This window comes from Sus scrofa, chromosome 5, assembly GCF_054392235.1.
Source record: "Sus scrofa isolate SSC_HxYL_T2T_F1_AM1 chromosome 5, Sscrofa_HxYL_maternal_Yorkshire_Landrace_v2.0, whole genome shotgun sequence".
NCBI classification, from domain to species: Eukaryota; Metazoa; Chordata; class Mammalia; order Artiodactyla; family Suidae; genus Sus; species Sus scrofa.
The window spans coordinates 108,772,088-108,788,642 of record NC_139387.1 but is presented as its reverse complement, the minus strand read 5'-3'; the positions used below and the strand labels follow the sequence as shown (position 1 = coordinate 108,788,642).

The window sequence follows — 16,555 nt, the reverse complement described above, 5'->3', positions numbered from 1 at the left end:
GCAGCTGCAGCTCTGATTCAGCCCCTAGCCTGGGAACTCCCATATGTCACAAATGCAGCCCTAAAATGAAAAAGAAAAAAGAAAAAGACAAGAAAGCTAATGAGAAAATAGTGATCGAAGAGAAATTTCATCAGCAAGAGCTGAATATATTCAATGTCCACATTTACACATTTAATGTACACGGTTTTCTTTTTTTTAAATGATTTTTCCCCACTGTAGTTGGTTTAGTGTTCTGTCAATTTTCTACCAAGTCACACATACATACATACATGCTTTTTTCTCACATCATCACGCTCCATCGTAAGCGACTAGATACATATTGTTTTCTTTTTACCGAAGGAAAACTAGTATCAAGAAGTTGTTTTAAGTTCCCTTCGTGGCTCAGCAGTTAACCAACCCAACTAGGATCTGTGAGGATGCGGGTTTGACCCCTGGCCTTCCTCAGTGGGAAGGACCCAGCGTTGCCATAAGCTGTAGTGTAGGTCACAGACTCGACTTGGATCTGGTGTTGCTGTGGCTGTGGTGTAGGCCGAGAGGTGCAGCTCTGATTCGATCTCTAGCCTGGGAACCTCCATATGTTGCGGCTGCAGCCCAATAAAACAAAACAAAAAGGGAATTCCCACTGTGGTGCAGTAGAAGCCAATCCGAGAAGGAACCATTAGGTTGTGGGTTCGATCCCTGGCCTTGCTCAGTGGGTTAAGGATCCGGTTTTGCCGTAAACTATGACATAGGTCGTAGGCGCGGCCTGGATCTGGTGTGGCCGTGGAGTGTGGCATAGGCCAGCAACTGTAGCTCTGATTGGACTCATAGCTTGGGAACCTCCATATGCCGCAGGTGCGGCCCTAAAATCGAAAAAAAAAAAAAAAAAGTTGTTTTAACCAATACTTGGATTTTTCATGTAGTTAATACTAATACATGAATTTAAAAAAATTGAAAAGATCAGTACAGCCTTATAAAAAGTTCTGTCACACAGATGAACCCCAAGGGCATTACGGCAAACAAAATAGGCCAATCACAAAAGGCTGAATGTGGTTGGATTCCACTCATATGAAGTATGTAAAGTTGTTAAAAATCACAGAAACAGAAAATAGAAAGGCTAAGGAGGGCTAAGCGAAGAGGGAAGGGGAAATATCAGGTAAGTCTGGTGTTGAAGATAAAAAATTCTAGCCATCTGTTGCAAAACAATACTTAACACTGTTAAACTGCACACTTAAAAATGGTTAAGATGGTAAATTTATTTTATTTTGGCCAAATCTGTGGCATGTGGAAATTCCTGGGCCAAGGATCAAAGCTGGGCCACCTGCTGTGCCACATGGCAACTCCTAAGATGGTAAATTTAATATTATGCTTTTACTACAATAAAAATCACCAAGTCAGAATACCAATGAAATAGCTGTTTTCTGAAAATCCAAATGGATTACTCGACGCCATCCTATGAGACAAAAACCATGAAAACTAAGCTACCCGAACTTTTCAAAGATGGGTAAATAGGACAATATACTATTAACTTCAAAAATAAATGCTATTTTCTTTTGAAAGTCTCTGAACAAAAAAAGTTAAAAATACCAAAAGTGCAAATAATCTTACATATCCTCAATGGGAACGCACTCTGCTATTTCATTTTTGAAGTTCTGTACCACAATAAAAAATAGTTGAAAATAATTTTTTTTTTTTTAATTGTCTTTTTGCTATTTCTTTGGGCCGCTCCCGCGGCATATGGAGGTTCCCAGGCTAGGGGTCCAATCGGAGCTGTAGCCACCGGCCTGCGCCAGAGCCACAGCAACGCGGGATCCGAGCCGCATCTGCAACCTACACCACAGCTCACGGCAACGCCGGATCGTTAACCCACTGAGCAAGGGCAGGGAACGAACCCACAACCTCATGGTTCCTAGTCGGATTCGTTAACCACTGCGCCACGACGGGAACTCCTGAAAATAATTTTAACAGTAAGAATTCAAACAGAAGTTCTGACCGAGGCCCTGCTCAGGTTTTCCTTACAAGAACACAGTTCGCCCCCTCGGCACCTGACAAGTGCTGTGCCCCTTCCTCCTGGCCTGCATGGTTTCTATAGCAAGGTCCCCCTGCTATATTCAATGGCATAGCTTCTTTCTCATTGCTTTCAAGATTTTACTTTGTCTTTAGTTTTCAGAACTGCTTTGCTTTATCTTGCTTGGAATTTGTTAAACTTCTTCAATCTGTAGGTTTCTTTCACCAAGTTTAAGTTTTTAGCCATCATTTATCATTTCCTTCAATACTTTGCCGGCCATGCCCTCTTTGTCCTCTTCCGGGGCTCCAATGACATAAGCGGCAGTTCTCTAGGGTCGTTCTCCAGGCCCCCGGGGTTCTGATTGTTTTATTTTGGTCTATGTTCGCTCTCTTGCTCAGATCTGGTCATTTCTAATGTTCTATTTTTCAGTTCACCAATTCTTTCTTCTATCCCTCCCCCCGGATTCTGCTCTTGAGTCCATCTGTTACTTACTTTGGTTAGTGGATTTTTCAGGTTCTAAAATATCCATTTGGCTCTTCATATTGTCTATTTCTTTGCAGATTTTTTTTTTGGCTGGGACCTTTTTTCCATGTTTCAAGCATGACTGTAATTGCTTGCTGAAGCATTTTTGTGATAGCTGCTCCATAGTCTTTGCCGTGTAACTTGAAGATTAGTATCTCTGTCATCTCAATGTTGGTCTCTATTGTCTTTCTCATTCAATCTGAGATTTTCCTTGGCATGCTAACTGATTTTCAGTTGAAATCTGGACACTGGGCATTAGGTTAGGAGACTCTAAATCTCGTTTAAATCCTTTATGTTAGCTATGTTTGGCCCTAGTCTAGCAGAAGAAAGCGGAGGTGAGACCTCATCATGGCAGGTAGGTACGGCAGGCAGAGCTGGGTGTTCGGGTTTCCCACTCAGCCGCCAAGGACACCAGAGATGGGGCAGCTCCTTGCTACTTCTGGCTCCGCACCAAGCTTTCACTGATACCCCCCTGGCTGAGAATACTATGGGCGCCTCACTACCACATCTGAGTGGCCTCTAAGTGACACCTTAAGGGGAGGAAGGCAGACCTCGCCACTGACAGGTGGTGGTGAAAGTATTTTCTCCACCAGGGCTCTTCTGACTCCACCTGAGTCGGGAGGAGTAGGAGCTCCTCTTTACTGCTGTGTGGGGGTCTAAGTCCAGGCTTCCCACATGGACTCCAGGACAAGTTAGGGGAGGGGCTGGCTGATGACCTGATGAAAATCTTGGGTGGCTCAGTATCTGGTCTAATCTGACATCGTGACAGTAGGGGTGCTAGGGCACCTCATTATAGCCTGGCAATGCGGAACTCCATGCTGCCAATGTAGCCTTTGATAATAAGAGTGTGGGTGGGACCAAGGTTTCTTTCAGTGATTCTTGGCTGGAGAAAGTATTTATTTTTTTAAAGGATTTTTAGGGTGCCCTTCTCTTAGTACTTGGCTAGGAGAGGCTTTTGTTGGGGCTTTTTTGGTCTGTGACCATTGGCACTTCCAGGTTATTGGCTTTCTCAGTTCCAAAGGTTGGATATATGAGGCAAAAGGAAACGTCAGGATACTCACTCCTATGCCTTTCTTTGGTCCTGAGATCCCTAGCTGCTTGCCTTCTCTCCATGTTTCAGAATCTTTTGTTTTATACACAATATTCAAGGTTTTCAGTTGTACTTAGGAGGAAGAGTAGAGAAAAGCATGTCTATTCTATTTTCCCGGAAGTAGAGATTCTCATTTTTAATTGTAAGAAATTATAATATTTATATTACCAATTTTAATCTTAAAAAAATTTCATTTTGTCAAATCCCACAGGTGAAAGGTTATATTATTTATAACCTTTATATTATACATTATATTATTTTATTATATTATTATATTATTATTATATTACATATTATATTATTATAAAATCATATTAGCCCCATGTTAGTGGTCCTGATACCCTGCCAAATACTTAGCTTAATTTCTGACATTACAGTTTCACAATTATGCTACAGATACAATTAACTATGCCACTACCAAATAACAGACTAACACTTGTGAGAGAAATAAATCTGTTTAGGAAAGTGGGCTATCTTTTCCAGTTGTCTAAGTACCTGGATTGTCATCTGCTGGAAAAAAAATTCAAAATGTGGGGAAGCATTTAAATTCCTCTCTTTTCTCTGCGAAGCTACCTTTAAGAGGAAATCCTGAAGGTTCTGTCTTCAGCATTTCTTATCCTCTCAATTATTCCCCAGAGCAGTGACTACACTTTTTCAATCATGCAGTAACTCCTAAAAAAATGCATATCTGTTTATTAAAATCAATTACATACACTATCTTAATTAATTAATACAACTCCCAATTCCCAGGGGCAAAAATCCTACTCACTGCGTAATAGTTCTAAGACGTACACTTTCCTCCTATTTTAATATTGCCGAAACCTTCTACAACCGATCTTACAATCAGTAGTGTCTTAACGATGGATAATGGCCAAAGCATGGTAGTCATTACCTGTCCTCATGCAACCCTGGTCAGATATTCATATTGTTTTCACTTCAATTTATGTGCAGGGAAATCCTCCTTATTGAGCTCAAAAGATATTTAAAATATCTTCCTGGATGTTGTCTGAAACGTTCTGTTGATACCTTGTAATAAGATCAAAAAAACATCAAAACTTGCATAAAGCTATCAGTGGCTTAGGGGAAAATTCCAAAGGCAACAACAGAACATTTTTAAGCAATGCTGCATCTGAGACACCACAATTACATAGAGAATGATACTGGGGGGGAGGGGAGGGGGAACAGGGGGGACACACACGACAGAAACCCAAGGTATTAAAAACAAAAACCAATACACAATGCATTATAACCTGACTTTTTGAACACTTTTTAAATTGGGACATAAATAATGAGACTGTGTTACAATGGGGACATCTCAGATTGGATGAAATCCAGTAAACGCCTTACAAACACACCCCAAAACATTCCGGGCTTCCTACTGTACTTTTCCAACTGGCATCTCAAACTGGGCCTATTTACCCACATTCCACTACGCTCTCGTCCCTGCTGCCCTCAGTCTTGCTTTTCACATCCCTCAATACGTTTAACGGCATCCCTTCCCCAATTTCAAAGCCTTGAAAAGGACACAGAACTGTGTGGTGTCTTAAAGTGCATGATTGAAAAGTCAGACTGTCTAGGTTCAAGTCTTAGCTCTGCCAATTCCTGTGCGATTTCTCTCCATGACTGAATTTCCTCATCTATAAAATAATAGTACAGGCCAACCATCACTCATTCAAACATAAATTTCAAAATTTTTCATATTTTGGAAACAGTATAGGTTGCGGAACACCCCATCGAATCTGAGGCAGTACTCTGAAACCAAAGCACATTAGTACTTTTACAAAAAATAAATGTACAGTACGTGGGGTAACCGAAGACTACAAATAGCCTCATGTGAGTTTAAGCCAGTTTGTTGCCAAAGAGGCTACACCAAACTTACAATTTATTGTGACATTTTTTTAGTTTTGAGGGTTTGGAGCTGTGCATCTGGGCCTGTGGGGTGGTGGCAGCCATACACTCTCGTGCACTTGTTAGGGTGGCCGAATGATGAGCCACACACTCTCGTGCACTTGTTAGGGTGGCCGAATGATGAGCCACACACTCTCGTGCACTTGTTAGGGTGGCCGAATGATGAGCCACACACTCTCGTGCACTTGTTAGGGTGGCCGAATGATGAGCCACACACTCTCGTGCACTTGTTAGGGTGGCTGAATGATGTACAGTTAAAGGACTTGGAGCAGTGACCTGCAAACAGTAAGCACTCAGTGTTAGCTACAATCAGCATTATTACTTAGCTTTGATTTCTCCTCTTACCTTACTACCTAGAGCCAGTGAATCACACCAAGTCTTACTAATTTTACTTCCCAAATTTCTTTCAGATCTGCCCCAATTCCAAGTCCACTGTCACTGCCCTAGCTCTCTTGTCCAAACTCCCTCATCTGTCAAGCAATGTCTTCCTGAAGGATCATCATTTCCTAAAAATGCATCACCACTAATGGACAAAGTCAGCAAGGCATACCAATTCCTCTGTGCTGTAGCCCCAGGTCCCGCTTCCAGCCCCATCAGCTACTCTCTCCATAAGCCACCGGCGTTCCTCTCCTCAAAAAACTATGGCTCCGGAGAAGCGCTTTGATCCAATGCAACTAGGACTAGTACTTACTTGGCTGACCAGAAAAGCTGACTGAATTAGGGAATTGTAAAAAATAATACATATAAGAAAATAAATAAATGCAAGTAAGACATTTACATCAGCCTAAAAGACACTGGAGAATGTCTCCAACGACTTAAATTCATGCTGCCTTTCTTGCCTGAAGGACACTCACAACACACTATGACTTGAACGCATCTTAAAGTGAAGCAAAATACTTGAAGTCAACAGAAAAGCGATCAGAGTATATAATCCTAGATTGTTTTTCTTTTTCAATCTTTTTTTTTTTTGTCTTTTGTCTTTTTTGTTGTTGTTGTTGTTGTTGTTGTTGTTGCTATTTCTTGGGCCGCTCCTGTGGCATATGGAGGTTCCCAGGCTAGGGGTTGAATCGGAGCTGTAGCCACCGGCCAGAGCCACAGCAACGCGGGATCCGAGCCGCATCTGCAACCTACACCACAGCTCACGCCGGATGTCAACCCACTGAGCAAGGCCGGGGATCGAACCCGCAACCTCATGGTTCCTAGTCAGATTCGTTAACCACTGCGCCACGACGGGAACTCCTCTTTTTCAATCTTTCAGTTGTTGCATCCACATCTAATTAAACAACAATTATATTTTTAGGGCCTTGCCTTGACCAAATCTTTCCAAAATATCACAGCAATACGTTTTTTTTGGGACTCATTTCATCAGTTTTGACCTATCTAATTACATAATTACTAACAAATGGAGCAGCCTTAATAGACCAGAACACACACTAACTTTTGGTGGACTTTCAATTCAACCGGTGTAAACAGAAGTGACACTGACACTACTACAGGAGATGACACCATGGAAAAATATTAGAATTTGAGTCTTGAGAACGAGGGTCTAGGTCTGATTGTGAAATGGAAATACCAATGAATATTACCACAGAGCTGTTAAAATACTAGTTTTGGACAAATACATCTTACCAGCATAATATATTATGATATACTTATGATATAAGTATACTATGATATAATAAGTATCTCACCAATAAAATTTTAGTATTTTCAGAGGATCCTAGATTCAGTTTCATGTTCTAAGACTTCTAATCAAAATACATAGCCTGCTGTACACTAACAATGTATCATTCTTAGCAAGAAATATGTAAGTAGAACTGAAACACGTGAATCTGCCAACTCTCCTTGGGCCCAATAACCGCGTATCAAGTAGGTGTGACAAACGACTACTTCACTCTCCCGTGCTCCTCTCGTCTACTCTGGTCCAGCCTAAGACCAAATGATGCCAGTTTTCCTTATTAAATAATCTAGGAGCACTGGAGCACAGCTACCTTGCACTAAAAGTAGAAACTAAAAATAGTGTTATAATAAATAACAAGCAATTCCGCGAACTTCACATAACACTAAATATGTGCCATAGTGGGTCAAGTGTCTTATAAACACTATCTCATCTAACCTTCACAATAATTTTATGAAGTGGGACAAGCGTTAACGTTGCCATCTTAATGATGAGGCAACAGAGGTTTGGAGACGTTGATAATTAGTCTAAAGTTAACAATGATTAGCTGGCCGAGTTACCATTAAAAATAGAGTTGTCTGATTCCTGAGCTTGACTCCCACAGGCATGGTAGTGCAGTTTATATAGTTCCTAAGTTGGTAAGAATTTCTGATTCTTCCACCAAAAATAACAACATTATTGAATTTCAGACAGAGGAATCAGCAGGTGCAGACTATGAAGCAAGGCGCCTAGTTTGTTTCAAGGCTCAGCAAGGGGACTGGTCTGGCTGTAACAGAGAGAGCCGAGAGAGGAGTAGAAAAATGACATCAGAGAGGTAACAGAGGGTCAAACGCCAAAACTCAGGCTTTTAAATGCATTAGGAACCCACTGGCGAGCGAAGGGCTTCGAATAAAACCATGATGTCATTCTCCTTGCAATATTTTAAAAGGATCCTTTTGGCTGCTGTGCAGAAAACAGATGAAGGGAAGAGGGGGATTACGGTGAGAATAATTCCAAATGCAGTGATTCCAGTGAAGAACAACAGTGTCCAGGACCAGGGAGATATGAAAAGAGGTGATAAAATATTTAGATGCTAGATATATTTTGAAGGGTAAGCCAAAAGAAATTCAGAGAATTCTGTGGGATGCTTCTGAAACAAAGGTTATAATGAAAAAGAAAAGCCATGCCATAAATAAGCCACCACAAATAGTCTAAACAGTTATATCCTCAATTAGCTGACTCTTTAATGAGCAAATGACAAAGCTAATGAAACTTTTTCCATGCTGTAAATAAGATCAGGAAAATGCTACTACTGAATGCCACTACCAGTATTTTGCAATGATATGACATCTTCAATAGCAATGTCTTCAAAACTACTACAAACATTAAGAAAATTATATTAAACATACTGATTAATTAATATTCCATTCTATTAAGAATATTCTAGTCTACATAATGCTACCTATATACAGGGTCAATTTTCTCTACTACTAGAAAATTTTAATACAAATATTAAAACTACTCAGGATAAAAGCATTCCTTAAACATCTGTTTAAGAAAAGTGAAGAAATAGTGCATGATATTCTTTATCTACAATAGGAGAAGAATACTTGTATTAAAGCACAAAGTGGGATAAAATATAAAATTTTTAAATGTTACTCAAAGGAAATAGAGCCGGTAGAGTAGGAACTGCCATTAGAACCTGGTACTTTATGTAATTATAAAACAAAATTAGTAAGCAAACTCTTAAGAGAAATAAATTAAACAATGAACTTAATGGTATACTTAGCGGCATAATCACAAAGAAAAGAACTATTCCAAGTGACTTCAACGCACTCAGTAATTTGATGGTACATTCCAAGCAGGATGCCCTAAGGACAAAAAGAAATGTCACCCCCTTCATCCTGCCAAAAAAAATAAATAAATAAAAAAACCACCAAATCTTTAAATTGCTTTCAGTAATCATTATTGTTGGTTGTATTATTATAAGCAGTCTAAATGTATGTGTAATGTATGACAAAGCCAATTAGTAGTTTTGTGTTATTTAATTCTACAGTTCCTGGCAATGAAGTAAGGGAGAAAAGAAATACTGCTAAAAGACAGGTTAAACAAAGATGCCTTGGTGCTGAATGAGAATTTGAATGATCAGCCCTGCAGCAACGAGCCCTTCCAGCACCCATGATAAGAAACAGCTCCTCAGAGAAACGGCAACTCCAGAACCAGGGCAGGAAATATAAAAAAAGAGTCTGGAACATTTCGAAATATCAGAGGGCAACAAAGCTTTTAAAGACTACTTTAGGAGTCACAGCCCAAGGTCTTAAAAGCCAGTATGAAGAGATTCTTGTTGATCAAACATGGTACAATTTGCTAATCAATAAGGATAAAAACTGCATCGGACTGACATACATCAATTAAATGCATGTGCTCCTCAAGGGGCCTGGTTTCTTCTCCCCTTAGCTCAGGAATGGCCACCTTCTAGCAGTGGCCTTATTTTGTTTTTTTCTCTCTGTGTGCAAGCCCCTGGTTTCACTTTCTGTGTCCAAATTTCCACATCTTATAAAGATACAGTAAGACTGAATTAGGGCCCATCCTAAAGGCCTCATTTTGACTTAATTATCTCTTTAAAGGCTCCATCTACAGAGTCACATTCCGAGGGTCTTCACGTTAGCCCTTCGAAATACGAATTTTGTGGGGACAAGATTCAGTGCATGACACTACCAACTCGGCACATACCAAAGCAGGTGGATGACGGTGAGGCACACATTTCGATGTATGACCCGTTAGCATTCAGTGAAACAACGCATATGCTGGCCACGAACATTACACTTCCCAAACTCCCTTCATTTATTCTTCCTTTAACTCACTCTGGTGAACTAAACGCTTAAATTACTTAATTAAATTACAGGGGCATTATTAAACAATGTCTATTTTTAGTTTTCCCTAAGACTTCTACCTTACTCAAAGCGGGGAGACGTTGAGAATAATTATTCTGGTGAAAAGACGAGATAAGAGAATCAGAACATAAAGAGCCATCATCCATCTATTCAACCTGGCTTTTGCGAGGTTACAGACCAAAAGTGAAAGTGCTAACTGTCTAGACTCTAAACTGTAGCCTCACTTTCTTCCGTTCTCCTATTTCCAGCAGAGGTCAAACATTTAGGACTCACTGTATCCAGACCTTCCCCAAATCCTCATAGTAAACTATTCGTGCTTCACCGTGTGTCTCATCTCCCCGTTCAGTAAGGCCGAATCAGTACGATCCTGTGCAAAATGCAGCTGGTAAAGAAGCACGTAAACAACCGACAGGTTAAGAGTTGACGAGCCAGCCAGGAACATGAGAAAGGTCTCTGGAAGAAGTGACCATTCCTAACATGAGCTGCAGTCTCATGTTAGGAATGGTGGTCAAGGAGAGAAAGGAGGCAAATGAATCACCATGAGAGAGACACAAGGATATTAACGGGCAGGCCATACTTGGGAGCTCAAAGCAGCGGACAGTATTGGCAGGGTGAAAAATGTGGATTAGATTGTAAGAAATAAGAGTTTGGAAGAAGCCAGATCATTCCCATTTTGTAAATAATACTAATCATAGAAGCTAAGTGGCTCATTCAAGGATGGCAGAACAAGGGTTTGCAAACAAATTTAACTCCAAATATGTGACTTCGCAGAATGACCCAACTTTCCTAGGTCATTCAGGGTTTATAACTTTAGTTTTTACATTATTATTAATAGAGCCTTCTTTTACCCTATAAATGCTCTGGTTTAGGAGGTATTTTCACCCTGTCTCTAAAGCCACCACGCTATTATTTTTTCCAGACCCAAGGAAACTAGGATTTCAAACTTCATTAACTCCTCTCGGTCATCAATGAAATCAGTTACTGAAAAAGATAATGCTGATAAAAATAATCATGCATTTAAGAAGGGTTTTGGGTTATCATCACCTTAACAAATAGCCCAGAATATACTAGAGATGAACTGTGTTTTCTAAAAATAATTGTCATTATTTAAGAAAAGAATCTCAGAAGGCAGAAAAAGCAAAAAACAAAAATGTCATCAATTTTTCTAATTTTTTTTTTCTTTTTAGGACTATACTTGCAGCATATGGAAGTTCCCAGGCTAGGGGTCAAATCAGGGCTGCAGCTGCCAGCTTACACCACAGCCACAGCAACACCAGATCTGGGCCGCGTCTGCAACCTACACCACTGCATGTGGCACCACCAGATCCTTTAACCCACTGAGTGAGGCCAGGGATGGAACCTGCATCCTCACGGATACTAGCTGGGTTCTTAACCCACTGAGCCACAGAGGGAATTCCCAATCATCTACTTTTAATTTTGTTCAAAGAAACTATAAACATAAATACAGTTGATCCTTGAACAATAAACATCAGCGGTGCCAACTCCCTCTGGAGTTGAAAATCCACAGATAACTTTCAGTGGGCACTCCACATAAGTGGGGCTTCTGTATCCTTGGTTCCTCAGTAGTCCCGGTTCCACATTAGCAGGTCCAACCAAGGGCAGTATTGATTACTGAAAAAAATCCATGTCTATGGAAACAACCTAAATGTCCATTGCCAGACGACTGGATTAGGAAGAGGTGGTATATATACACAATGGAATACTACTCAGCCATAAAAAAGAATGACGTAATACCATTTATAGCAACATGGATGGAACCAGAGACTCTCATACTGAGTGAAATAAGTCAGAAAGACAAAGACAAAATGATATCACTTATAACTGGAATCTAATATACAGCACAAATGAACATTTCCACAGAAAAGAAAATCATGGGCTTGGAGAATAGACTTCTGGCCGCCTGGGGGGGGAGAGGGAGGGAGTGGGGGGGATCGGGAACTTGGGGTTATCGGATACAACTTAGAATAGATTTACAAGGAGATCCTGCTGAGTAGCATTGAGAACTATGTCTAGATACCCATATTGTAACAGAACAAAGGGTGGGGGAAAAAAATGTATACATGTAAGTGTATCTTGGCCCCCATGCTGTACAGCGGAAAAATTAATTAAAAAAAAAAAATCCATGTCTGAGTGGACCTGCACAGTTCAAACCTGTGTTGTTCAAGGGTCAGTTATATTTCAGTTATACCAGTCATAAATTAAAATGCCTATACAAAGACTGTTAGGTTAGTAAAACTACATTCATCCTTGGTCAAAACAGGTCACTTTTGCTTGTGTAAGTCCTATAAAACACATATTACATATACCACCTTCCAAAAAATCTGAGAAGCTGTAGTTACTCTACAGAAAATATTAACATCCACACCAGGCTGCTTACCCCTCCTCATGCTTATTTCTTGGCATTTAAAAAACTGACTATGCCAGCTACTTCTCCTTCCTAGTGTAGACATGGGCAAATGACCAAGCCCAGCCAAAAGGAGTCCCACTGGGAGAAATGTGCTGCAGTCAGAGGGCTCTCTGGAGAAGGTTTCCCTCCTTGATATACACCGAAAATGGAGAAGATACTTTTCACTCTCCACCCACTTTATATTTTGCTCTTGGATGTGCATGTGTAAAAACACAATTTGGGAGCTGTGGCAATCATCTTGTGACCAAGAGGGGACAAGGCTTAGAATAAAGTCCATATTTGGCAAAGGCAGAAGATAAAAAAATTAAAGACCCAAGTCTTGATGACATCAGTGGGCAGCTTAAGAAACCTGAATGCCCTCCCTCTAAATTGTATGTTATTATCCTGTCCAACAAATGTCCTTTCTCTTTTGGTCATAGTAAGTTTGATACTCTTACCTGCATCTAAAATTATCCCAAATGACACATCAGGTTATTAATCATGCCTACAAAGGAAATTATTTAGGACAATTATTACTGTCTTTTCAAACTCGGAAGAAAGAAGCTGGGTTGTCATTTTCCCAGAAAAGATACACAAGATAATGGGTCAAAAGTTAACACATGCTGAGTAGTTCCTACTGCGAGGAACTACACTTGGTGGGGTTCCATCAGTTAATCCTCTCAACAAACCTAGGGAACATTACCCTTAGCCCATCAAGGAGAAAACTGGGGGTTATCAATCAGGCAACTTGCTGAGGTCCCAGCTCTGGGAGGGCCGAGAAAAAGCCTCCATGACCCACATCAGTTGACTTCAGAGCCTAAGACTCAAATATTTAAGGACCGCTGAAGATAAATGCACATTAGCCATTTTTTCCAGTGAAGATAAGATCCACACCCTTTGTTGAGCATGAAAAGAACAGCAAGGAGGAAAGAACTTGAGAACCATCATCAAAATAATGAAGGACCACTACTGTTTTTCAATGGCAAAAAGATGCTTCATTTCATAAAAGAAACCAAAGCCCAGAGAGGAAACAAATTACCAAAAGACGTAGTACAGTTGTGTTAGAGTCAGTAATAAAACTCAAAACACTCAGATCTTCTGATTCCCAGAGTAGTTTTCATGTCACCAAAACTGCCTCCCTTCAAACTAGTATAAGGTTTCTCCCATACACGCTGGGATGGGGGGTGTGAAATGTACAAAGGAATAAAGCTATGAAGACTTACTCAGGAAGATTCAGAGAGAAGCACTACGATATTCAGTCTCTGTTAGTTGAAAAGCTCTGATATGAACAGATGGTAAAAATGTGGCACTGGATACACAGTAACAAGGAAAAATAATTTAATGAAAAATTATTTGTCAGAGTATCCTTCCTTATTAAACATTTGAAACATCAGATTGCCTCAGAAAGTGCCTACCTATTAAGGGTAGTTAAGAACACAATGACTACTGCTTACTCAGTTTTCTAAAACATGTTTTTAGAAAACAATCTTAATAAAAACAAAGCCCAAATATTTTGAATTGGAGAACTAGGTATTATATTTTCTTTTTAGCAAAGAAACTTAATTCAGAATTATTGTTAATTCCCCCTAACAATTCATGTTTATGTAGGGATAGACCAGATCGCTAAATTTAACCATGACTCACTTAATAACGCTCTAAATGTACCGAAAAGAAAAGGAGATGGGAGTGGAGAATGTGCACAACTACACATTTCGATACAAAGCACCAGAAGCCAAAAAAGAGGAGACAAGAAGATGATCTCACACCAAGACTCAGGATCTGGAGTTCCAAGATCCACGTACTCTTTCCCTGGGAGGAACAATTTTAGGAATTAAGGTAAATAAGATAATAAATAAGGTAATAAACCTATAACAACCATTTCCATTAAACTCTCATGTCTCTAAAATCATACTTGGATAAAAGTAGACACAGAACTAGCTTACTCTGCAATATCAAGATATCCACAGGAAGCAGCTGCATGTAGTGGTATCCAGCCTTCATTATCGGGTTGATTAATATTTGCTCCATTTTCTACTAGAAACTTCACCATATCAACATTGTCATCAATGCAAGCCTAAAAACAAAACAGAAAGCAGGATGAGTGGGAATCTGAATCAATGCTCCCAGTAACACATCACAAGAATAAACGTCCTTACTTTGCAGCTTTTATCACACGTATGTTCTACACAGCAGTCTGCTGCGCCCAAGCAGTCCAACGGCACTATCGACACTTTAAGAGTCGTTTATTTTATACACACACACACACACACACACACACACACACAAACACACACACTAATACTGCATGTGGCTAGACTTTTTATGGCAACCTCATGAGGAACACAAGTACACATCAACATGAAAACAATCAAAACATTATAATTAAGTATCAACAATCTCCCCTCTAGCAGTGGTTTGCAAAATGTGGTCTGTTCAGTAAGCAGAGATTCAGGGAGTCGACAAGGTCAAAACTATTTCCAAAATAGTTTTCGAATGCTAAAATGGTCTTTTTTTTTTTGCTCTATTGACAAGTGCACATGAGGGTGCAAAAGCACTAGGGTAAATCTGCTTGTGCCTTTGCACAAATCAAGGCAGTGGCATTGTATTTGCCACTACGCACTCACAGTTTTTATTTTTACCTATGAATGTCCACGACAATGCAGTAAACACTATACATTTTACTCAGTTTGACTCCTGAATATGCATGTTTAAGACATTCTGTGGAACAAGAAAGAAAGCACACATAAAGCATTTCTTCCAAGGGCAATGACTGCCCCGAAGAGCAGCACTTGCGGCATTAATGTGCCAGCTGAACGAGCCACTTGTTTCCAGGGAAGAGCACTTTTACTTAAGTGACCAACTATAGCTACTTAGTCTGCCTTAAGCTTGACTCTCCCTCAGAAAGGAAGACACAATCAGCCCAGACGACCTTGATCTGGATCAGAAAAGTGCAGAAAGGGGGTGTTCAGAGCACTCTAAGACTGAGCTGGGATCAGTCGTTGGTGAGACTGGACCAGTTCTGGGGAGGCGCAGAATCTTGCCAGGAAGTCTTAAGGTTTTGTTTATCCTTACTGTGGGGAATTCTGTTAACTTCATCTATCTGGCCTTTTGCTGGAAATATCAGATAGGAAAATAAAGACCATTTGAATTAAATAATAAAATTTGGGTAGCAGAAATTTTCTTGAAAATGAACAAAATTAAGTGTCAAAACAACTAATAGTATTTGTTGCCAACAATAAATTCAACATTTCAAGATTAAATGAATTATTTTCATTAATATTATTTTGTAACATGGGTAAAGTATTACCTTATTTAAAAATGAATAAATATGTAAAGCCCTGTTTTACCCTCTAGCATTATAAATATTAATATATACAACCCACAGAAACAAAGCTCTTTGAGGTCCTTCATAATTTTTAAAAGTATACAGGGGTTCCTGAGATGAAAAACTTTGAGAACCACAGCCTACAGAAAGGATTTTTTTTTCAGTGCTTACTTTGTACCTGGTTGTATGATGGCTTCCTAATCGTTTTTACTGACTTGTATACATTATCCTCACAAAATCCCTCGCGAGAAGGGGACTTTTGCTGTATCCCCAGCACCTTATACAGTTCTTTGCATGTGGTAGGGGCTCGATAATGAATAAACGAATAAGAAAGCTAAGATTCAAAGAGATTAAGTGGCTTGAATAAGCCACAAAGATGGAAAATGACAGAGCTGAGATTCTATCACAGATTCCAAAAAACAAGCTTTTTCCACACTTGACACCATATCCACAGATATTCCTTTTTCATCAACTATTTCTCACCTATCTGCTGTCTCTGAAACAGGGTATCGAACATTCTAGTCACTTAATAAGTGTCTGTTGTATAAACAGTACAACCATTTTCCTTTACCTAATATAGAAGCAAAAGAAAATGCTTTCAGTAGCATTTTCCTAGGAGATAAAAATGACGAAACTTGGTGTCAAGAAAAGCACTTAAGAACAAAGTACTTTGAATCTAAAATGGAAAAACAGTGACAAGGAATCAGTCTTTTTTTTTTTTTTTCTGTCTTTTTGCCATTTCTTGGGCCGCTCCCGCGGCATGTG

The 16,555-nt window shown here is 39.7% G+C and overlaps 1 protein-coding gene across 10 annotated transcripts in view; it reads right to left on the bottom strand.

The window, feature by feature from the left end:
* PPP1R12A (protein phosphatase 1 regulatory subunit 12A) overlaps window positions 1-16,555 on the bottom strand; it is a 151,833-nt gene that overhangs the window by 83,636 nt on the left and 51,642 nt on the right. For all 10 annotated transcript variants that reach the window (XM_084957774.1, XM_084957771.1, XM_084957773.1 and 7 more), the window contains exon 2: window positions 14,409-14,539. In XM_084957774.1, the coding sequence (XP_084813900.1) occupies window positions 14,409-14,539 (131 nt within the window). The remainder of the gene's footprint in view (window positions 1-14,408; window positions 14,540-16,555) is intronic.